Source organism: Oryza brachyantha, chromosome 1 (genome assembly GCF_000231095.2).
Source record: "Oryza brachyantha chromosome 1, ObraRS2, whole genome shotgun sequence".
NCBI classification, from domain to species: domain Eukaryota; kingdom Viridiplantae; phylum Streptophyta; class Magnoliopsida; order Poales; family Poaceae; genus Oryza; species Oryza brachyantha.
In genome coordinates this window covers 26,087,122-26,111,694 of record NC_023163.2, presented here as the reverse complement: position 1 = coordinate 26,111,694, position 24,573 = coordinate 26,087,122, and the positions used below count along the sequence as shown (strand labels likewise).

At 41.8% G+C, this 24,573-nt stretch overlaps 4 protein-coding genes across 5 annotated transcripts; 3 read left to right on the top strand and 1 right to left on the bottom strand.

Moving 5' to 3' along the window:
* The first annotated feature begins 1,179 nt into the window (after window positions 1–1,179).
* LOC102717847 (rhomboid-like protein 20) lies at window positions 1,180–5,125 on the top strand. Its single transcript, XM_006644810.3, has 8 exons — window positions 1,180–1,379; window positions 1,526–1,626; window positions 2,005–2,145; window positions 2,241–2,307; window positions 3,267–3,418; window positions 3,508–3,609; window positions 3,994–4,119; window positions 4,786–5,125. The coding sequence occupies exons 1-8, from the start codon at window positions 1,355–1,357 to the stop codon at window positions 4,939–4,941; spliced, it is 870 nt and encodes a 289-aa protein (XP_006644873.1). The 5' UTR covers window positions 1,180–1,354; the 3' UTR covers window positions 4,942–5,125.
* Window positions 5,126–5,961: 836 nt separating this feature from the next.
* Window positions 5,962–9,482, bottom strand: LOC102717568 (tubulin beta-4 chain). Its single transcript, XM_006644809.1, has 4 exons — window positions 9,402–9,482; window positions 8,191–8,591; window positions 7,235–7,504; window positions 5,962–6,879 (listed from the first exon to the last, which is right to left on the bottom strand). Exons 2-4 carry the CDS (start codon window positions 8,582–8,584, stop codon window positions 6,197–6,199), a joined length of 1,347 nt encoding a protein of 448 aa, XP_006644872.1. The 5' UTR covers window positions 8,585–8,591; window positions 9,402–9,482; the 3' UTR covers window positions 5,962–6,196.
* A 1,425-nt stretch (window positions 9,483–10,907) lies between these two features.
* Window positions 10,908–13,502, top strand: LOC102717295 (DNA-directed RNA polymerases II and IV subunit 5A). The gene is made up of 4 exons (XM_006644808.3): window positions 10,908–11,230; window positions 11,941–12,120; window positions 12,266–12,379; window positions 13,144–13,502. The coding sequence occupies exons 1-4, from the start codon at window positions 11,018–11,020 to the stop codon at window positions 13,267–13,269; spliced, it is 633 nt and encodes a 210-aa protein (XP_006644871.1). The 5' UTR covers window positions 10,908–11,017; the 3' UTR covers window positions 13,270–13,502.
* A 4,594-nt stretch (window positions 13,503–18,096) lies between these two features.
* On the top strand, window positions 18,097–24,573 carry LOC102717018 (stomatal closure-related actin-binding protein 1-like). Of its 2 annotated transcripts, none has more exons than XM_015843714.2 (13): window positions 18,097–18,454; window positions 19,118–19,415; window positions 19,825–19,953; window positions 20,349–20,441; window positions 20,686–20,826; window positions 20,960–21,028; window positions 21,345–21,428; window positions 21,522–21,690; window positions 21,876–21,992; window positions 22,659–22,717; window positions 22,987–23,121; window positions 23,805–23,954; window positions 24,141–24,573. In XM_015843714.2, the coding sequence occupies exons 1-13, from the start codon at window positions 18,441–18,443 to the stop codon at window positions 24,183–24,185; spliced, it is 1,503 nt and encodes a 500-aa protein (XP_015699200.1). In that variant the 5' UTR covers window positions 18,097–18,440; the 3' UTR covers window positions 24,186–24,573. The 2 variants fall into 2 exon arrangements, with proteins under 2 accessions (XP_015699200.1, XP_015699201.1); XM_015843715.2 differs by having other exon boundaries at window positions 18,099–18,454; window positions 19,114–19,415.

Genomic DNA, 24,573 nt, shown 5'->3' with positions numbered 1-24,573 from the left:
TGTTTTTAAGTATAAGTAAAGTCACTTATTAATGATTAAAATAGTTTAAGTGTAAACCTTTTATATAAGTGTTCTTTAAAAACAAAAGCTAAAAAATAAAATAAAAAACCATAAAATCAAATTTTAGTTTGTAACTCTAAGCATGTGTGAAAAGATTAGGTCACATGACTGTCTAGTTTCTACGGCATACCGCTTTGTCGGCTTATGCTTGGTTCTTTGAGGAACTGAGGGAGAATCAATCCACTGCCTCTGCACTTTCACTGAATACACTTATGTTCAACATATGCCATATGCGCTAGTCCTAAGATTTACTGGGACATAGGTCGCGTTTAGAAAGGATGGGTATAAGTTAACTTATCCGGTGTAAAAACGTATTAATAGATTAATATATAATTAATTAATTAATAATTATTAAAAAATATAAAATAAATTAATATGATTTTTAAAACAACTTTTCTATAGGAATTTTTTTTCAAAAAAATACAAGGTTTAACAGTTTGTAAAGCGTGCGCTCGAAAAACAATATGGTTAAGTTATCTTATGGGCGGCGGGGGAGGGGGGAACGCGGCCATAAAAGGCAATGTAAAACCATCAGATCTCAGACCATGAAAAACAATTGTCAAACAATCCATCTCTAAAATTTTATTTGTAGGTCTCCAATGAGATTTTTAGGTGTAAGATATGTTTATGTTGTAATCGAGAACTAAAAATTAACTTCCACTAGTAAAAAGATCCACGTAAACTAAAACTACCATCACAAGCAAAAACGAAAACAATCTTCCTATGTCCCCATATGTCAGTACCTCACACTCTTGCACCGTTGCACGGTATATTGAAAGCAACACATGAATAAGTGGGCGTCATTAAATGTTATGTGCTATCGTTCCATGTTGTATGCTAGTTTTCTGTTTTCAAAAGGTTTTGGGCTTTTGCTAACTTTCCTCCGAATAGAAGTATATGCACCATGTCATTCCTTCATTCCTTAGGGAATCTACGGGATTAGAAAAACTCTAGCTCATTATTTAAAGGGCTATATACGAAATTTTTTTATAGGATTTGAATCTACGACACTCTTAACAAATTCCTTGATTCAAAGGGGTTTACTCGCAAAAGAAGAGAAGATTTTGCAGATATACAAACTGAACCGGAAAACCATGCGCTGGCCAGGTCGGAGTCAGGCTCGACCGAGTGATCGGCCGAGTCGGTCCAACCGACTTCGCCGCTGTGCGCTCCAGAAGCAGCTGCGCCGGCTTCGCTGCTCGCTGGCACGGCACCTGGCGCCCCCCACGCGCGCACCCAACCGGACCCGCTCGTCCTCCTCCTCCCGTCCATCGCGGCGGCGCGGCTGCCGGCGATGAGCGGCGGGCTCCCCGGATTCCGTACGTCTCCCGCCCCTCGCTTTGCCCCCCGAACAACCGAATCGAAGTCTGAATCGTTTCGGTTTCTCAACCGTTTGCAACTCCCAATCTTAGTCACTGGATCAACCGCGACCCGATTCGTTTTTCTTTTCCTTTATGCCTTGCAGACAATGCGCCGGTGTCGAGGGCCGTGGTGGTCGCCGCCGCGCTCTTCTCCGTCGCCTTCGGCTTCCGCGGCCGCTTCCTCGGCCTCGGGCTCTCCTACGAGGCAAGTCTCCCTGCCCCCCTATACCCAGTGGTTGTAACTAGATCCACGCTGCTCCCGCGAATGCCCTGCATGTGTGCGTGTGGAGGCAGCACTTTTTTTGTTGTGTTTTGGGATCATTGGGATCAGCAATTGCGAACCGCATGGCAAATTCAGCGTTGTGATGTTCACCTATTGACTTGTGTTTCGAATCATCTTAAAAGGGGGGGGGGGGGGGGGGGAAGGAGATGGTGTTTTGACGATGCATAGGTAGTAGAACTCTCGTTGGCCATGTCCAATTGGTTTAATTTCGGCTGCAGTGGGGGTTATGCTTATGGGGATATTGCGCAATGTTGCTAAAGAGAGCTGATTAGGTTCACCTCATCATCCCGTACAATGCAGAATGTTTATGGAAAGCTGCGGATATGGAAGCTGATCACCTCGTTGTTTGCTTTTTCGTCAACACCTGAGCTTATCTTTGGAGCAGCCTTGCTGTACTACTTTAGGGTGTTTGAACGGCAAATAGGTTCAAACAAGTATGCTGTAAGCGAATTTTGTGCTTAATATACCATGCGCTCATACATCATATTTACACGCTTCATTAGCTAATACTACTGATGAACTTATTTAACATGTAGGTCTTCATAGTCTTCTCCACAATGGTGTCTGTACTGCTTCAGATCCTTTCTTTGGCTTACCTGAAAGGTATGTGTTTCTCTTTGTCTTATTTCGCAACATATTGTCCTGTTAAATCCTGCTCAAATGATTGTCATTCTCCGTGATTTATTTGCTATAGATGTCTGCTTATTTAGCTTCACTTTTATTGATAATTCATTTGAAGTCTTATTTGCCACATATGTGCATATACAATTGGAAAGTGGTATTTTTGAGGATCCCAGATAAAAACATAAGGTGCAAATACATTTTATAATGTCAATAATTTTACAAACAAAACATTGCCACAAAATTAAAACCAATAAGAAAAAGTTATATTGAGTTTCTTGGGTTTATAGTCACTTTAAAGAGCACTATGGAAAACTGAAGATAAAAATTTAAGAGATTTTGGAGTTGGCAATGGATCACTTACACATAGCAAGGCAGTAGATTTTTTTACGCCCAGACATGGTTGCCTTTAACGTAATATTATGCGTGCAAAAGAAAAAAAAGATCTAAGTTTTGATTTACTGTTTGCCATATTTCTAGTATGGTGACAAGTGCTAGATTCCTTATATTTTCAAGGGACATACTGTTATTTTGGATTGTTCCTGTGTGCCTACCGCCTAGTATCAACAATGAGCTCCTTTTGTATTTATCCAAGCATTGATATTTTTAAGTTTCTTTTACAGCAGGACTAACTATCAATCTATATGTATCACGGATGCCATGTACTGAATAAAATTCCCGTGAAGGATGCTAGTTAATGAGAACAGCCAATACTAGGCTAGCTTGCAGAATGATTAGATTGAATTCTTCTATAATTTGCTAGCTGCTCTAACAAATCAATTGGTTGCTCAGTCTGCCTTTCTTTTGTATGTTTTTCTTTCATTTGTTTTTCTTATGTCCATGATTTTTGGACTTCCCTTTTCCTTTTGTGTTTCTCGATGACATGAATTTATGTATATGTATCATTTTTTTGTCTGACATGTTAATACCTCGGAGTGCAGATCCTTCTTTTAATCCATTAACATCTGGACCATATGGCCTCATATTTGCATCATACATACCATTCTTCTTTGACATTCCTATCACAACAAAGTTTCGCATATTTGGGCTGCACTTAAGTGATAAATCATTCATATATTTGGCAGGACTCCAGGTCAGTTCTAACTTCCATGATAACTTACATCCTTGTATTATCTCTTCCCAGTTCCTCTGCCATGTAGCTTATGCATCTTCTATTTTTAGCTCCTTTTCTCATCTGGATGGCGTTCTATTATACCTGGACTTTCTGGTATACTGGCTGGGCTTTTGTATCGTCTTAATATATTTGGCATCCGCAGGTTGAAGGTAATTACACTAACTTCTTTCCAGAACTGTAAATATTATTTCTAGTTTCTACATCATGTTGAAGTACCAATTAATAACCATGCTTTCCACATGCAATTATGTTTGCTAATCTAGTCTATATCCAACTTGCACAAAGAGGGCATCATACTTTTGTAGTTAGCCATGTGCACTTCATGTTTATATTTTTTCTTCTTGAGGTGGTAGATGGCCCATTTTTTCTTTTGACTGGGAAACTGTTTTTTTGCTATTCCTGTTTTTGTTGTTATGGCTTGTGATGTCAGTATTTATAATTATCTCATCTGTGGTTACTGGTTAGTGCGTATAATGGTATGTATAAACAAATACCAGCTGCTACATTTTAAAAGAAACTTTGAATCATTGCAGCTCCCAGATTCGACAACATCAATCTTCTCACGGTTATCATGGCCCTTCTTGAACAACTCTTATCAACGACTACCAGTTACAGAAAATGATGGAAACATTCCTTCTAACCAGACTCGTCAAACTGAGGCAAGTATTTATACACTGGATTTGTTACAGTAGCTCATGTACAGCATTATTTATGTTGATGTTACTGAGGGGAATTTTGTCGATAAATCATTCCTCTAGGATAAGTGAGGCTGGGAGTAGTGCAAAAAGTTGTAAAAGGAACACTCAATCAAAGGTGTTCTGTATTCTTGTTCCTTTTAGCATGTGTCTGATACAATAATATGATTTAGCTTATAAGCTAGATTATGCTGATAACTTCATAACTATGTTTAATATAATTTCCTTTAAATATGAACATCTTGAAACCAGCTTCACCTTGTTCAGCTGCCCTTGTAGCTAAAGATGTTAGCCCGTAACTCAACTGTAGTATCAAAACGTTCCAATAGAAAGAACAATCATTATGATGTTCATGCCGGTTGTTTGGGGATCAAAACACTGGCTCTGGCCTCCAAGGAATGCATCCTGGTGTTAATAAAAAGCACCTACAGCTACAAGGCGTCTTTTGCAGCCAAGAAATTTATTACTCGTCTGTTTTTTCCCCCAATTTCTTGGTAGAGCGCCTCATCAACAAGGCAAGATGGTTAATGGTTTTCCTTACTCTTAGGATTGAACATACTATATAATTGTGTATTCCCTGGTTTATGTGATCCTTCTATTGAAACTTCATGTTACTGTTATCTTGCCCAGGGCGTGCACCCAGCTACTGAAGATCCAATGGAATCTTCAATCGCCACACTTGTTTCCATGGGTTTCGATCGTGGCTCTGCAATTCAGGCTCTTGCACTGACAAATTATGATGTCAACCTGGCCTCAAACATTCTTCTCGAAGCACAATCTATGTAGAAACTATCCTCTGGAGCAAAAGATGTATGCTTTGTAATTAAAGGATGTGAATCATGTCATTCTTTTTCAGCTCCAGATTTTCGCAGGATATGTCACTACAGGTTATCATTGTGTATCACAGAAATTAGAAAGATGAAAGGAATAGATCTTATACTTGGTCATAGTTTCGACCTGCATTTCCAGATATCCAGCGTGTGCCTCCACGTCAAATCAGCATGATAAAACGGCATCTGTAAGCTTGCTAAGCGCCCAGCACTGCAGCACTTGATGAAGTGAATGACATCTAACTACACTGTAGCAGGTACGGAGCGCAAATTACCGATCCCAGCCAATTGATATTTCTTTTGGTTCCAAGTTGCCGAATCAGGATGGTAACTGCAATGGCTATTGCCAGGTTGGTTTTTACGTACCAATAACCTAGCAGGGTAGTTAAGTTCATGGTTGTGAGTAGGTTAAAAGACTAAGCACCTTATCTTTTCACTTTTGCTTTTATTTATAAGTCAAACTTTAAAATTTTAACCTTAAATTTAGAACTGATTTTAGGTTTTTTTATCGAAGTTTATTTTTCAGCCTTAACTTTTAGATCGCTAAAAATACATGTATAAAATTTTATTCATAAATTATTTTTTATTTATAAACATGAAAAAACCAAACCATCAACCTACCCAGGTTTAAATACTATATCAGTGGAATTATAGCTAATCTTGGTCACTTAGGCTACATTCTTTTTAAGCACATGAAGATGAAAACTATCTAATTTTATTATAGTTATTTAATGATATAAATAATATAACTAACTACCATAAAGCTAAAATTTTAATTTAAAAATATAAGAAACTTTTCAAATACATGTATGGAAAGTGTGCAGGCAAAATCCGAGAAAAAAAACTAGTAAAATCTGAAGAAGTAACCAGCGTTAGTATGATACCGTTATTGACAGACAAGCTGCCAAGTCTACCATTTATTCAATTAATTTTCCTTGTAACTATGATTTGCCAAAAAAAAAAAAGCACGAGTATCAACTCGGATGGGTACATCCACCAAAAATATCAACAATCGCATAACAAACGACCAGCATCAATCAATACCAAAAAAAGGGTTCCATGGCATAGTCGAAAATACAAAGCGAAGACGTGCAAGCGAAGACGTGCAAGAGGGGAGCGGTGGCGCGCGAGGCGGTAATACGGTGACAATGTAGACGAATATAATACCAAACACACCAAACTCTGCCCTAGAACCACCAACCAAAGCCACCTTACATGTCCTCGGCCTCCTGCTGCTCCTCGTCCTCCTCGTATTCGCCCTCCTCGTCGGCGGTGGCATCCTGGTACTGCTGGTACTCGGAGACAAGGTCGTTCATGTTGCTCTCTGCCTCGGTGAACTCCATCTCGTCCATGCCTTCGCCAGTGTACCAATGCAAGAAGGCCTTCCTCCTGAACATAGCCGTGAACTGCTCGCTCACCCTCCGGAACATCTCCTGGATGGATGTCGAGTTGCCGATGAAGGTCGATGCCATGGAGAGGCCTCTCGGTGGAATGTCACAGACGCTGGACTTCACGTTGTTGGGGATCCACTCGACGAAGTAGGACGAGTTCTTGTTCTGGACGTTGATCATCTGCTCGTCGACCTCCTTGGTGCTCATCTTTCCACGGAACATGGCGGAGGCAGTGAGGTAACGGCCATGGCGAGGATCAGCAGCGCACATCATGTTCTTGGCATCCCACATCTGCTGTGTAAGCTCAGGAACAGTAAGGGCACGGTACTGCTGGGAGCCACGGGATGTCAGCGGGGCGAACCCGACCATAAAGAAGTGGAGACGGGGGAAGGGGATGAGGTTCACTGCCAGCTTCCGGAGATCGGAGTTCAGCTGACCAGGGAACCTTAGGCAGCATGTGACTCCACTCATGGTAGCAGAAATCAAATGGTTCAGATCCCCAACTGCACAAAATAGCAAACATGTGGAAAAATGTCATACGGTGCAACCTTTAAAAAATATGCATGTATATATTGGGAACAAAAATATAACATGTCCATACAACAACAAAATCCCTAAAGACACCTACTGGAGTCAGTACCTTGTAAGTTCAGCATATAAATCCTGCTCTAAAAGTGCACGTTTTCGTAATTATATACACAGCAATCAGCAAGACTATGAATAAGTATAGTGTCAATTCAAGATTATATTGCATAATATGAGTATGTCTGAACATCCAAGGACATGAAAATCATGGTGATTACAAGCAACAGTATGCCATTTGTATCTACTAAAAAAAGAAGAGTTGAAGCAGCTTACAGCTAGGTGTGGTCAGCTTGAGAGTCCTGAAACAAATGTCATAGAGAGCCTCATTGTCAAGAACCATGCACTCATCAGCATTCTCAACCAATTGATGGACTGAGAGTGTAGCATTGTAAGGCTCAACCACAGTATCAGATACTTTTGGCGAGGGGAAAACTGAGAATGTCAGCATCATGCGGTCAGGGTACTCCTCCCTGATCTTTGATATCAGGAGTGTACCCATACCAGATCCAGTACCACCACCAAGAGAGTGACATACTTGGAATCCTGATTATAGAAACAGACGACTTTAGAGTTTAGAAATGATTGCAATAAAGAAAATTCAGTACAATTGTTGAGCAAAATGCATCACAAGAACAAATCTCTTAAACAGGGTTAATCATATAATTGTTGTTAATCACTAGATTATCTCATAAGAATATCTATGCTATGCTACAGGTCTATTATGCTAAACTTTTTGGTTGACCAAATAATTTGAACAGAATGCTGAATGTTCATCTCTGATGACATGGTGGAACTGCAAAATAGTGCTGATCATGTATTCATATGGCACACATGCTACCATCGACAAGCAGACTTCTGAATCCACAGCCATCTAAATACTAAGACGATTAATGTCATTGTACAATATAAATAAATAACTGCATATTTATATGATAAGAAAACATGTATGAATATTCAATTTGGGCACTAAGTTATTTTCAAGGATAAACAATGTCCTTTAAACTGATAAACAAATGTAGGTCATACAATATGTTTCATACTAACGAATAGATCACAGTACATCGGTATAGCATTACTCATATGGTATACTGTGGCGCTACTATGAATCATACTAGAGGTCTAGAGCATGTTAAAAGGGTGAATTTCAAGGAAGCATCTGCATCCTAACCAATTTCAAAGGAATTGATCTTGCAATTTTCAGAAATTCGGTTATCAATGAGCTTGATTACCTTGCAGGCAGTCGCAGTTCTCAGCCTCTTTTCTCACGACATCTAAAACAGAATCAATCAGCTCAGCACCCTCAGTGTAGTGTCCCTTGGCCCAGTTGTTACCAGCACCAGATTGCCCAAAGACAAAGTTGTCAGGTCGGAAGATCTGGCCATAGGGTCCAGTGCGGACACTGTCCATGGTGCCGGGCTCAAGGTCCATGAGAACAGCACGGGGCACAAAGCGACCGCACGAGGCCTCATTGTAGTACACATTGACACGCTCCAACTGCAGATCAGAACTGCCAGTGTACCGCCCGGTAGGGTCAATGCCATGCTCATCGCACACCACCTCCCAGAACTTGGCACCGATTTGGTTGCCACATTGCCCACCTTGGATGTGCAGGATCTCTCTCATCTTCGCCCTACAGATGGGAAGGGAACATCATTGGTGAATGGTGAGTGAATTACAGATGTTGAGCTTGCAGCAAGCAATGTTAAGGGCAACTTAAGAATTCAAAGTAAAAAAAGAGACTTGCACTGCTCAATGTTACACAGCAGACAGATCTAAGTCGTTCATGTTGTGCTACATAACAAATGCCACTGAATTCCTACACAGATCGAGTTGAGCTTGAGCATAGCCAGATCTGGAGTTTCATATGCTAAAATGGCTCAAAACCAAGTGTTTTCACAGTACAATCACCGATCGTCCGTCTAAATGCATCGTCATTCACACTAAACTCCTCAGAAATGGATCAGTATCCTGGCATATGATCTACATGCTAAAAGTACACTCGAAATGCCTCACAGTGAAGCAGAACTGTGGAAGTAGATTCTACATATCACAGCAAAAAATACCCTAAACTAGAAGCGCACTAGACGCGCGAGATAGAAATGCCATAAAAGCACTGAAATTCCACAGATCCAGTACGACACCTACCAACATTTTCACCGAACCAACCAAAATAAAGCTCGGGACTAAATCACGGACTACACAGTTGTACAGAGTAAGCAAATGAAACAAAATCCTGCGGATCCCATTTCATTACCGATTTCCCTCACCGAACACGCACGCTATACGATACATTCAAGAACAAAATCACAGTAGCAAAATTCGCACCAAACAACGGATCAGACCGCAAACCACACATCAAACCCAAACCCAAACCCAAACCCAAACCGGATCTGCAATCCTGCTAATGCATCACGAGAGAGGCCAAGAGATTTCGCCTTACGAGTTATGAGATGATCCAACCACGCGATCGGATCGGCGAGCGAGCGAGCGAGCGAGAGATCGAGGGGAGGAGGGGGTGGAGGCCGGGGAGAGCGAGGGCGAAGGGAGCGTGCGTTAAATAGCCGTAGGCGGCAGCGGCGGAGATCCGACGGCCCGCGTCATCTCCCCCGCAGCCCAAGCTCGGGGACCAACGGCCGAGATCTCTCCGCTCCGTTGCGTATTTTTCAAACCTCCCCCCACACCGTCGCTGGCCCGAACTGCCCTCGGATATTTCGCCTCGCTGGCCCCCGCCTGTCGGTCGCAACTGGCTGGCTTCCGCTGGCCCGACGGACCAACCGCGCGCGCGCCCCCCACCCACTGACAGGTGGGACACATCCCGGGGGCTACGTGGGCCACAGCTGCGTTGTTGGGGCTGGCCCACGTGGGCTTGGGGGGTTCAGATGCGGTGCGGCGTTGGAGTCATGATGGGGTCGGTCGGACACACACGAGCATTATTGGTGGGGGTGGTGCTGGTTGGTGCGAGGGCCAGTCCAAGGCGTCCACCTCACGGCTCGACGAGCGGAGCAGTGGGCGGGTGGGCCCGTGTAGACGGTGGATATAACGGACGGCCGGTTAATCCGCATGCACAGATTTTATATATAAGAATTTATATATCAGAATACATGTATGTATAGAGTTTCATCTTATATATTGATGAAATTTTGTGTATGTAAAATTATAAAAAAATAAATATATTTATAACATATAAAATACTTAGTAAAAATATTAACAGATATACACACTTTACGTATATAAAATAAAATGTCCGTGTGGGTTAACGTCCGTTGGCCTTTCCGCGCGCAGGATAGGGACAGGGACATGTGACCTCTCTCTCCCTCGCCCTCCCCTCCCGGGACCGCACGTGTGCGGCACGTGCGCCGGCGTCACCCTTCTATACGCTTCTGCTACTCTGTACAAACAGTACAAGCAGTGATGAGGAGGAATAGATCGGATCTATTCTAGTAGCAGCCGCACTTGTTGCTGCTACCTGTTACTTGCGCTCTACGCTGTACTACAGCCAGTGCGTTTCTCCGTTTCTTTCTGCCATGGACAGGATGTCGCTGTGGCGAATCATTTTTTTCTTTTTGTTTTGCCAGCTCGGCGTAGGTTGAGAGCTTCTTGAGATTCACATCGGCGGATCGATGTGCAGATAAGCTGAGACGTTACTGTTGGGTGACTGTTGCTTTGTTAGTGGTACAGTATATTATTGGTCCTGTTGCGCAACAAACTGTGGATCAGAGTGTGGCGCTGATCAGCTGATGGTTCCGATTGGGCGAACAAATCTATGATATTGCCTTTGCAGCTTGCTAGTAGTAAAAAGGCCGGCCCAGTTATTCACCTGGGCCGAACGGCCGTACAGGCCCACTTGGAAGCCCGCCAATAGCATTTCCCGCGTGCTACTGGGGCCCACGTGTCATACACCGCGGCGGCTTGCGGGGCATATCCGTACCCCCACTCCGCTCGCACGTGCCGTCGTCCCCCTCCACAGCTCTCCAGCTCGAGCTCGCAAGCAGGGAAAGCGAGGCCGGAGCGGGAGCAGGCGGAGGCGGAGACCACCGGAGAGCAGGACGGGGAGAGATGTCGGCGGGGCTGGTGACAGAGGAGGCGATGGTGGGGCGGCTGGTGCGGATCCGGCGGACGGTGATGCAGATGCTGCGGGACAGAGGGTACCTGGTGGTGGAGCACGAGCTGGCCATGGGCCGCCGCGACTTCCTCCGCAAGTTCGGCGAGTCCTTCCACCGCGAGGACCTCCTCATCAACAAGTACAAGAAGAACGATCCCTCCGACCAGGTCAGCACCCTCCTACCGCCGATCGATCGATCCGCCGCACCGCAAGGCAGGATCGGTCGAGCCAGCACGCTCTCTGTTTCTCTTTCTTGCTAGCTGTGCGGATCGATCGGATCTGTGTGTGATCACTTCACTGTGTTGATCGGCTAGGCTGCTGCGAGATGCGCATCGATTGCTTAGATTCGAATTGGTAGGTGGCTCGATCGATTGTTTTTTCTTCTTTGCTCGTGCTGGACCGGCTCGAGTTCGCACATCTGTAGTCAATCGAGCGTTGACCCCTTGTCGCAGACGAATTACTTGTGTGTCTGCACGCAGTTGCTGCTTGTAAAGCTTCCCTGCTACTCCTACTCAAGCTTGTCTGCTGCAGGCGCTGCCACTATCGATCTGACTATCCAGTGAGGAAGAGAAGTTTTGGTTGTTCTTAGTAGCGTCTTGTGAGGCTGCTCGAGGAGCGCCAAGTCACCGCAGCTAGCAATACCGATCGCTGCAATGCTAAATTACTTGCTGTTTTGTAAAATCAAAGATTGGTGCTTCGTGTTGGTAAAGTTGAACTGTCACCTGTATATATGCTCAGCGAAAGAGTTCCTGAACTCAAACCATAGACTGCAAATGAGGCCCAGTTCAGATAGTGGCATTGCGGAGTGTGTGCTAATTGCTACTCCCTCCATATTTCACTTATCACTTAATTAGTTTCCTTTTCTGTTCGGAATCAGATATACGTGTTCTTCCCTAACGATGACAAGGTGGGAATGAAGCACATAAAGAAGTACGTCGAAATGATGAAAGCTGAGAACGTCTCCAGAGCCGTGCTGGTTCTTCAACAGAACCTCACTCCGTTTGCAAGGTCATTTCTTCAGGAACTAGAGCCAAAGATCCACTTGGAAATTTTCCAGGTTAGCCCTGAACAAGAAGAAGCTATTGCCTCTTCAGTTCAACAAACCTTGTTCATTTTGCACCAATGAGCACTGTCACTTCACCTACATGATAATAGTGCCTCTACTCTGTCTTTTCTGTCCTGATAACTGAAGCAATGTTCAGGAAGCCGAATTGCTCATAAATATCAAGGAACATGTTCTCATTCCTGAACATCAAGTGCTTACCAATGAGGAAAAAAAGACTTTACTGGAGCGGTACACTCTAAAGGAAACTCAGGTATTGCTACTTGTGTACTTGCAAGTTTATACTCTGCTTTTGATGTCAGAGTAACCAATCATCTATGTTCTTTCCTAACGTAGAGGCAACATCAGAAAAAAAAAGGAGTTTTTCTTTTTGTAACTTCGGAAGTTTTGTTATATTTATTTGCAAAAAAACGATAGGTTTGACACCGACCATTTTATGTAGACAATTTTTGGACGTCTTGTTAATTTTCTGCTCCATTAACTACAGTAGTTTTACCCTAAGGCCAATGTATTTCCAGTGGATATTACGACATCTTTTAGATAAGGGAAGTGATGGATATTAATACATGATTAGATAGGCATACTTTAATCAATTTTTGTTTTGGAAAAATATTAAATTATATTTGCACTTATAAGAGTAATAAAGATTACTGTTTAGATGAGTGCAGTGCTTTTACTCTGTTCTATAGGAATTTGAAGCACTAGCAATTGGCAGGGATAAATACACATAGGAAAAACCACATAGCACTACATAGGCATAAATACAGATGAAGTTAGAAAAAAAGAGTTCTGTTTTATTAACATATTGATGTCCTCTTTCTACATTTCTTTCCTTAAATCTTGCTTGGTAACCAGTACATTCATTGGTCCATGGTCAATAATCCATATTCATTCACTCACCATATTTCCTTGGTTCTTTTAACTTGTTTAGCAATTGGCAGGGATAGCCATATGCACATGCTTAGTTGATTACTAGTATGTAACCTATCTCTCTTTTGAATGCGATGGACCAAATAGCTTCCAAGAATACAAATTACGGATCCTATTGCAAGGTACTATGGCCTTAGACGAGGACAGGTTGTGAAGATCATCAGGCCCAGCGAGACAGCCGGCAGATATGTTACATACCGCTATGTTGTATGATAGCACACAAGTGAGATGGAGAGCACCATAAAGCTGGTGATTTTTGCAGGTATACATACATGCCCATATGCCCGGGGATATCACATTGTTATGGAGCAGCCATGTTAATGATCCCATGGCTGTTATGTAAGTAAACTATTGTGAGTTAAGCATATGGAAATCCTCATGTTGTACTCTCGTGTCAACAACTGTATAAACATTACAGAATAAAAACACCAGTTTTCAGAGGTTCAGAGCAATACAAGTTTCTGCCGTCCTCTTTATGGGCTATCATCTTGACGCATTTAATCTATAAGTTTTTGTGCATAAGGAGGCTGTTAATGAGTAGCATAAAGGCATTCACTTAGGTCTAAATGATGATTAAGGAGGCTGAGACACCATAGTTTAGAACAATATGGTTTAAGTGCTTGATGATTACTTTAGCTCTGGAATTTTCAGTATTTTAGATAACATGAAATCGGCTCAGTGCTGGCTCCGTTACAAACTGTACTTGTACAGGCATCTTTACTTGTTTGTGGACTTGTGGGTCATGTTTAGTATCAACACCTACATCATCCGATGGATCATAAGCATCACCTGATGTCAATAACTAGACCTTTTGCCCTTCGTAGAATGGAAGCGTTGATTGTCTATCATCTAATCTTCCTCATGAATGCGTGGTTTGTGATTAAAGCAGACAAATCTATACGCCAAGACCGTTGGATCGCCTCCTACTGGCCCTCATCTTTTGTCTTTTTGTCTAAAAAAACCAAATAACATATTTATAAACAAAAAATAATTTATAAATATAACTTTTATATACGTGTTCTAAATAATCTAAAAGCAAAGGCTGAAAAATAAAGTACAATGAATAAACCCTAAAATCAATTCTAAATTTAAATTTAGAAATATAAATTTTGGCTTACAACAAAAACAAAAAAAAGATAATACTGCTTACGGATTATAGGCTTGTAACTGAACTTGCAAAAACGGCATCCAATAGCATCAATTAATCAATATCATCTTCATCACACATTTATGGGTTCGATTTCATTTTCATAGTTTGGTATATCCGAAATCTGAATTACCTGTTTCATATTCAACTTACCATAGCATCATATATGTCTACCCTAAGTCAAGAACCGCGACAAGACATGAAACACCCTCCGGCATGGAGCTACCACTTATAGTCAATGCTGGACGGACAACTGAGGTGTTGTTTAGACGGGGCTAAAGTCCCATGTCACATCGGATATTTGAACACTAATTTGAAATATTAAACATAGACTAATAAAAAAATTAATTTCATAAATGAGTGGTAATCAGCGAGACGAATTTTTTAAGCATAATTAATCCATAATTAGAACATGTTTACTGTAGCATCACATAGGCTAATCATTGATTAATTAGGCTCAGTAGATTTATCTCGCGAATTAGTCCAAGATTATGGATGGATTTTATTAATAGTCTACGTTTACTATTTATAATAAGCGTCTAAACATTCGATACGACAAAGGACTAAAAATAAGTCCCTTGTCCCAAACACCACTTGAATTCCAGTAGAGACAACCACATGGACCATTTCTTCCTAACCGTCTAACAGACAGTAGTAGCAGCTAAGAACAACTTTCACAGTACTATAGTCTACAACGTTTTTTCCCCCTCAAGACTAGAGTACTACACAGTAAGATTGTACCGGCAATTGCAGCATCCTTAATGATCATTCGGTGGATCCAACAGTAGGCATCATTGGCCACCGACCCAAGCTTTAACATAAGGAATGGAAAAGTGAAATGAAAGGAGAAGAAAAGGGAGCATAATTAAAGATGGAGAATATAGATTTATATTAGCATAGTGTCCTGAGTTTCCCAAGTGGAATCCGAGATGGTGGAGACCGGATTCGCATAGAATTAACAAGTCAGAACGCACCCAGAAGAAGGCACATAAATTGATTCCCAGAGGCATAAAATCAACAGAGAATTGACCACTGGAGTCGTGCTCTCGGTTTCGTCGTAATCCTCTCTTCAATTCAGCATCCTGGATCAATAATTCGTTGCAACTGCACCGCAACCAACACTTCTTTATATTTTTTCCCTTTTTTTGATGAGCACATAGTCCTTGGCCCAAGCTTGCGACGCTGACAAGCCAACACGCACACATGCTGGCGCGCCGTTGTCCGTTAGTTAGAGAGAAGATGGTCATCGGCCATCAGGAGGCACGCTTGGATACGCAGATGATTGGCTCAAATCACGCTGTCTCGCATCTGTGTCCGCGACCGTGATACCAGAACAGAAACGAACGAACAAACTTTCTTTTGGCTTAAAATTATTATAATATAGATTATTAAGTTTGATTATTATAAACTAGATTGTTATAATCTGTAGTAGAATAAGTTATGAGTTGTTTCTTTTCTAAATTATTATAGCCTAGATTATTAGGTTTGTAAGTCTAAAAAGAAAGTGATGTGACATTGTGGGTAATTTTTCACCCAATAAGTTAGAAAAAGCTCACCTAAATGAGCTTAACAGATTATAATAAACTGGACCCTAGATTATAATAAGCTACTTCAATAAATTGTCTGTTTCTTCCAGCTTACTCCTAATAATATGGATTATAATAATTCCAAGCTAAAAGAAACAAGGCCTATGGATAAAAAAAAAGCACCAAATAATATATAAATAAGATTTTTATGTAGTTGTTTTTACCGATTTAAAAGCAAATACTAAAAAATAAATCATGATAAAAAACAATAAAATAAACTATAAATTTAAAAATTTAAGATCGAAAACTTAGAATTTAGCTTACATGCATAAACGGAAAAAACGAGGACACACAACGTCGACAACCCGACGAGTCGTACTAGAACACTAAGGGGATGAGATAATTACTATTTTAGCCACGAAAACGACTTCGCTAGAATGGCCATGGAACTGTTGGCTTCACTAAAATGGCTTCGTATCCGTGATTTTACGTGAGAATGACCATTCGAATTATCTTTATTTACTAAAAATTAAAGTCAACTAGTCAAAACAACTTGTGACCAAAATAAAGATAAATCGAAGTTGAAACCAGAAACTCAGGGCTCCATCGTTTCACAGTTGCAACTGCTTATAAGCTAAAATTTGAATTTTAGAACTTAATTTAGAACTTGGTTTTGTGGTTTTTTTCATCATGGTTATTTTACACATTTTGTTTTTAAGTCGCTATGGATACGTATATAATAATTATAGCTGTAAATTATTTTTTATTTGTAAAAACGTGTTTTCACTTATTCTTATAAAAGCGAAACAATGAGAGCCTCATTTCACATGTTTTGCTGAAGACTCGCTGAAGACCGGTCGCTCTTTCTCTGTCTCTCTCGTGCACATGCGACGAACAGGAGACGCTGCTCTCATGCCTAGCGCCGCCGGCCAACTCCCCCGCCGCCCCACGCCTTGGCCGCTCGAGGCCGACCCCCTCGCGCTGTCGCGGCGCACGTCGCCAGCGCCGCCCGGGCCCGATCGGCGACCTGGGCGCGCCTCGCCACCGCCGGCCGACGCCGACGGCCTCGCGCAGCCTCGCCGGCCGACCCCGGCCCTGCCCGAGCTGCCACCTGGGCGCGCCCCTCCCGCGGCCAGCGCCGATGGCAGGCGTCCTCCCGACGCCGCCGCGCCATGCTCCCCGGCCGACGCCGATCTGTGCAGCAGGCAGTGGATCGACGGCCTGAGGCCGCTGCAGCCAGCCCTGCCCGTCGAGAGGAATTTTGCTATTTAGGCCACGAAACCGAGGGGCTTCGCTCAAATGGCCTTCGAACCAATGGTTTCTTTAAAATGATCTCGTATCCGATTCATCTCCGCTAAAATGGTTATCTAGAATTTTCGAAATTACAGAAAAGAAATGTCAACCGGTTAACCAATTTTCGGACGAATATACCCATGAGAAATCAATAGAGGCCAGACCATCTCTCTTTGTTCTCCCGTGCGTACGTGCGTGCTTGCTCTCTTCCTTTCCGTGCTGTGTGAGAGAGAGGCGGCGGCATGGCCGGCGGCGATGGCGCGCTGCCGGCACCGAGCTCCTCGGCCGGTGACCCTCCTCCGGTGACCGCTCCCCTCCCCCCACGTCGCCCAGCCTGCCCCAGCCGAGCTCTCTGTCGGTCGCCGCCGATCTAGGGGCTGGCGGGCCGACGAAATGGATGTGTACAGTTTGCTCTCTTCAATTGTACAGCTCAACACGACGCGGAGGGCGTAGCCGGCGGCACACCGTCGCCGCCGGCGAGGACCATCGGCCCGCCAGCCCCTAGATCGGCGATGGCCGGCGACGATGCCGTGCTGAGGCGGGCTGGGTGACGGGGGAGTGGTCGCGGAGCAGGGTCGCCGGAGCGGGCAGCTCGGTGCCAGTGGGGCGCCATCGCCGCCGGCCATGCCGCCGCCTCTCTCTCGCACAGCACAGGAAGGAAGAGAGCAAGCATGCACGCACACACGGAAGAACGAAGAGAGATGGCTCAGCCTCTATTGATATCTCAGGGGTATTTTCGTTCGAAAATTGGTTGACTGGTTGACATTTTTTTCTTTGATTTCGAAAATTCCAGATGGTCATTTTAGTGGAGAGGAGCCGGATACGAGATCATTTTAAAGAAGCACATAATTTGGGGGCCATTTGAGTAAAGTCATTCGGTTTCGTGGCCTAAATAGCAAATTTCTCGTCCGTCGACTCCCCTAGCAGTGAGCCAGTGACTCCCCTTTCGTTCCTTTATAATTTGGTAAATATCGATGCATAATTTATTGCGATTGCATAATGTACGACGAATTTAGGTGTGACTTAGCGTGAAATTAAAAAAAAAAAGAAAAAGCAAATGTCTCCAGCTACACGGCTCTTCGCTTTGCTTTACTCTCATCAACTTTTTTTTCCCCTCTTCTTCTCCATTCCAAAACCACCTTGCTTGGTCTCCTCCGTCGTCACCTCCTCGCCGGGAGCAGCACCCTTCATCCACCGGCGACCGCCCGCCCGCCCGCCGCCTCGAAGCCAAGGAAGTTCACTCGTGCACCTCCCTCTTCGCCGGTTCCCTCCGGTTGACTGCACTTGGGCGTTGGCGTGCAGTGGGGATCCACCGGGAGACCTGCGGTGATTCCCTTTCGTTAGTAAGGAAGCCCTACGCTGTTTGAATTGTTGTTCTTCCGGGAGTCTGAGTTGTTTACTGGCGGGTTTCTTCGTCTATGCGAGCAATCCAGTAAGTTGTGGTTGGATCTGTGCACTGCTAAGCCGAGACACAAATTTTTGGTGTACGTGAATCTATTGCACTCAATTGAATCCCTGTGTGCCAGTTTAGACTGCCACCTCTGATATGAGAAGGATTCAGTTGTCGTTAGTTTGAATTGATGTTTACACTATGGTTTTTTGCCGTTGTCGGTTCAAATTTCAGTCAAGAGGTTGTTGCTTTATCTAGTCCAGAATTTTGTCCTTAGAACTTCCGATTGCAAAGTTTTCTCTTTTTGGTTCGAAATTAATTTCTCTACCTGGTTATGACGAAAACTTTCAGCCTAGTTTGTAGGACGTGCTCTGAAATCGGAAGTAACGTCAACATGAATCGAAAAGATTAAAGATTAAGGATTTTACATAGCAATGCCTCATGAACTAATTTGATTGCATAGAGAATATTTCATCAGCTCATATGTGCCACTACTGGCCTTATTTGGTTTGGAGGAATTTTAACCCAAAGGAATAGGAAAAGTGGAGGAATAGGAATAGGATTTTTTCCTGTACTTCATTTCTTCAAACTGAATGTACACTTTCCTCTAACACTTCGAAATCAAAATAATTTGTTTTTCTTCCAAACCGAACAAGCCCATACCTCTGCCAAGTACTAACAATAAATATTCCTGGTCAAAGTTAGGATCGGTGTACCTCAAATGACTAGGGTGATCCATGATTCTGGAGAAAGCATACAGAAGGAGGCACTTGCTATGGTATCCTCTGATGTCAACTTCCCCAAAGGCCATTTCCCAGACTACAAGATTGGGCCAAACAACCAAATCATAGATCCAGAGGAGACACAAGAGGCTGTGCCTTTAAAGGAGATTGTTGCGAAGGAAACGGCTCAGCTGCTAGAGCAGCGAAGGCGGCTTTCGGTGCGTGACCTGAAGGAAAAGTTTGAGAAGGGTCTATCTGGTGCATCAAAGCTGTCTGAAGAGGTATGTCACTCAGTTTTGTACCCCACTTTGCCTTTATTTAGTTAGATATGTATTTAGCAGTTTAATCTACATCCAAAATTCGTGACTGTCTGCAACAATTTTCACTGTATACATCAAGTGTCAATCAATATATCCTCTTAATATTGTATACAGAGTGACACAGACGAACTAGATACAGAAAAATATTGATTTTCATTGAATCGTAGTAATGGACAGAATCAATCTATGTTCAGTATTATCTTTCAGTAATCAAATCAAGACTTTTCTTTCAGTCCCATCATAATAGCACCATTTTCTGAAATTGCTCTCCTTAAGTTGCTTCCGCCAGTGAAATAAAGTTTTATTACTAAGGTTTATCAAGTAGCTTCTTTTGTAATGAAAATTTCATATTGGCACTTATTGTTTCCAGGCTAAGCGCCGAGAAGCAGCTTCATTGGACAGGCAGGTTCTTCTGAAGAAGCTCAGAGATGTTTTAGATACTCTGAAAGGCCGTGTAGCTGGTCGAAATAGAGACGATGCAGATGAAGCTATTTCACTGGTTAAACTCTCACTTGACTTTCTTAAACCGTCTTCATTTGTTGTTAATTAAACCTAAAAGAGCCAAGTTGATTATTCCTAAATGATCGCTTTTGTGGAGAAGCATTATGTATGTGAACTCTGATAACATTTATTTTGAAGTACCTGAAAATCTTGCCAGCACTAGTTCATTGCAGTTATCTGTGTTTACACTGTAAGCATTATATTGGGCCTTTCAAATGACCTAAATTTGAAAGTATCTTAATGCAAAAAATTTCTCAAGGGAGGTTAATTTTTCAATAATGATCATGGAAGTTGCTCATTCTCTTCCAGTTGTGTGGAATTGTAATAGTTTTGTCCTTTTCAATATTACTTTAATTTGGAAAATATGATGTATGATGAGTTGTGCACTATCAGGTGGAAGCATTAGCAGTCCAGCTGACCCAAAGAGAAGGGGAGTTAATATATGAAAAGGCTGAAGTAAAAAAGTTAGCTAGCTTCCTCAAGCAGGTATTGACAGTTCTTAATGATGTAATTAGCTATTTGGGACCTGATTAAATTGTGTAATGTACCGAACCTAGAAGCCTGAAATCCAATATGACATGTCCAACATTGTAAATGATAAACAATATTCTTTTCCTCATTAAAGGATGGATACTATATATTTCTTAAATTGTTAGTGTGTGTATCAAGTTAAAAGGTGTTTACATTGTTTGGTTAAGTAATAATGCTATTGTTCTCATCTGTGTCTTAGGCTACTGAAGATGCCCGAAAGGTGGCTGAGGAGGAAAGGGCTCTTGCATTAGCGGAAATTGAAAAGGCCAGAGCTGCAATTGCGAAAGTTGAGAAAGGATTGCAGGAGCATGATGCAGCATCAAGTAGCAGGGAGAAGGAGGTGATTTCTTAAACTTGTTCTTATGTGTAAATTTCATGCAGACTGCTTCTTGTGACAAGTGAGTATTGTATGATTGTATTTTTGTGCTTTGAATTGCTGCCACATTTACTGTATCCCTTTTTTCCATGATCAGGAGATAGAGGGACTCAAGAAAGAGGTCCGTGAGGCTAGAAGAATAAAAATGCTACACCAGCCAAGCAAGGTTTGTTTGTCACCATCAATTCTTCTGTTTTATTTATGGAATTGCAGTTGGGGTGTGCTTCTCTGGATCTAATACTTATTAACCATTTTCTTTTCTCCACTAATGGAGACTGTCTTCCTCACTGTCTTAAATTCTATAGAATATTCATGCCCTTTCAAAGAGTATATTCTCTCTTGATTTTTAGCAAGGTGGTACACTTTTTTTAAATCTCCAGTGTTCGTTCGTTCATAAAGCTAGTAATGAAATGTAGCAGTTCCTGGTGATTTGCCCATATTCATATGCCCTAATTTATAATGGCCATGGAAAAAAATCATAGGTAATGGACATGGAATTTGAACTTAAGGCACTGCGAACTCTGATTGCAGAGAAAAATCAGCTTTACAATCAGCTAATGAAAGAGGTAATCCTTTGGCATGGTTTGTATTATTTGTGTTTTTATTATTCAAGTGTTGTTGACTTGTATCGCTAATTTTCTTTTCCTTTTAATATCCAGCTTGCAATGATCAAGAGGCTAGAAGAAGATGGCTCTGACCTCTTTGAACTTGAAGGTTCTGATACCCTGGGATCACAGTTTTGTATTATCCCTCGATTTGATGACATCACAAGCTGCCCAATTCAGTGGTATCGTGTAATTTCTGGAGGCAATAGAAACCTTATATTAGGTATGTTATCAGATCAACTTTACATGAGGCTAGTGGTTTCTCTTAACTCCATTTTGATGTCATTCATTGCAAAGCAATCATTACAGCAATCAATGTTTCATGATGCAGTCATGTAAAAAACTGTACATCGTTTTTTTTTCTCACTTATTCCCATATGCTAAAGATGTTGAGATCACTTTCTGCAGGAGCAACAAAACCTACATATGCTCCAGAACCATTTGATGTTGGTCGATTGTTACAGACAGATATACTTTTGAATTCGGAGAAGGTTACTATACAGACAATGGGTCCTATAAATCCTGGTTAGACCTTCCCACTGCCCTCTGAACATTTCTAAATTGTGATCCTTTTTTTATTTGATAGATTGATATGTACAGTTGTGTTTCTTCCATAAGTACTTAAAGTGTCCATTTCTCTTGCCATATCAACTTTAGTTTTTTTTCACATTTCTTTGTGTTTATACGTTCTTGAAATTTGTTTCAAACTGGAAATTAAAATAGTGCTAAACTTAATATCATAATATGGAATATCTATTTTTCATCTTTGGTATAATACTATGATTGTTGAGCTGTGTAAGTAATGCATGGTTTATCTTATCATATCATATGATTAGCTGCATGGTGTGTTCGAACATATGGCACAGACTTTCTCAGGGAAAAGGCCCACTCTTATACTGTTCTTTTATCACTCCGCCACAACAATAGAAGAGCAGCAAGACATGCAATTTTCCCTCCGTTTGCAAATACATGCCATTCTAGCATTCAAATTATGTTCCTAAATACATCATTATACAGTTTTCAGATGACCTTTACCATTTCTCCGACATATATTTACCATTTCTCCGTCATATACCCCCTTAACCTATTTCAAAAAGCAATGTGATATCATATATATTAAGGAATTGAGGGAATACAAGCTTGTTGTGTCACCAAAGTTCCATAGCTAACTTTGACATACTTTTTGAACAGCTGCAGGACTGGAACGCTATGTGGACTCTCTAATGAAAAGAACAGATGTGGAGTTCAATGTATGGATTCTTCTCCTCTATCTGATACTAACTACTTTTTAAGACCTTTTAAGAAGCCACCTCTGTAATTTTGCCAAATCCATAACCATCATATTCTGTTTGAATGTGGGAGATCTTGGCACAATGTCCAAACTCAAAACAGACCCCCCATAACACTGAAGTGAAAGTGGAGCCTGAGCTTGACTGTAATTGACATGAATATCGTCAAGCTTTGAATTTGATGTTTGTGTTGAGAAATCAATGTGGTTTGCTTCTGTGTTTCCTTGTAGGTGGTTGTCACCCAAATGAATGGGAATGATTACTCATCAAACTCTGTCCATGCATTTCATATCGGAAAAATGAGAATAAAGCTTCGGAAAGGATGGTCTACAAAAGCAAGAGAGTCGTACTCGACCACAATGAAGGTAAATCTGTGCACAGTATGTGTGTTATTGAAATACTGTCCATTTCTCAACTACACTCTGCTTTTTGAAGTATTGTTTGATGTCGTACCATAGTCATGCTTAAAATTTCTCTAGACTTTTTCTTGTTTGTTCTAGAAGAATATTGGCTTCCCCATAGAGCTTCCAATCGTATTTTTAAAACAAGTGAGGGTTCCATATCTCATGGTTGTTATTGGGGTAAGGACCCTAAGGCCTTATCAAGGTCCCCTGGATCAGGTGGCTTAATGGAGCAAGCTGTTACCTTAAGGGCATCAAATATAGACCAAGACATCAAGGCGTCCATGGACAAACGAACAAATCGGTTTTGCAATGTTGTTGAGTGTTTTTACACATTTGGAGATGCCAGCTATCACTGAAGAAATTAGAAATTAGAAACTTTCAGGAACAAGAACGCAAATAACAGTAGAAAAGAAGTGGGCACAAGTTATTGAAGAGTTCTCAGGGATCTTTTTTTTCTAATGGTGCATTTCCATCATTCTGTATTCATTGAATATGCACAGATTTTTTACCGTGCATAAATACACAGGATTTTATTATACTTTCTGAAGCTGATAGAGAACAGAAACATTCTGGTCCAAGCATTTAAGTCTACATTCTAAGATTAATTTTTTGATAACCTTTTGTTTTCCATTGTTAATCTCCAGTTGTGCGGGAGCCGTGGTGGGGGTAATGCTGCAGCTACGGCAGTTTTCTGGCAGGCAAGGAAAGGCCTGTCCTACACCTTAGCTTTTGAAACTGACAGGGATAGGAACGCAGCAATTATGCTTGCACGAAAATTTGCTGCAAATTGCAATGTGAGTACTTCTGTTTTGAAAATTTGCCTTCTGTTTTTAATGCCAATGTGGTCAAGTATCAGTTTCATTCACATGATGTTAGGAAGCTAGTTATTTACACTTTTTTTTAGAAAATGGAATGAACCGGCCTCTACATCCAAAGCAGACGTACGCAACCAAATTTACACTTGCGTTTACTCAATGCAGATATCGCTCACTGGTCCAGGTGATGAACTGCATGCTAGTAGCTGATGAAAAGTGTTCACGGTGTAACAGCAGGACATATACACGTAGGTTGTGAATTGTTTTCTGGTCTGTTTGTATTTGAGAGTAGAGGTTGTACCCGAGGCTTTCTCCTTTCAACATACATTTTCAAGGCATTGTTTTTATTTGCCTGCCAGCAGCTGTTTGTGGTGTTCATCAAACATGCTGTGCAAAATGGTGATTATTCTTGAGTATCGTATCTGTAAGACTGTAACGTTTGAAAAGTGAACTTGATCTTAGTGTAGTTTGCTTAGAAGAAGCTTCCCTCAAGTAATCAAGAAATGTACATATAACCACTTCCATCTATGATGTGTGACTGGTCGCATGAAGATATTGTTGGCCGTGTTCTATTTGAGGGAGCAACTATTATTTTATC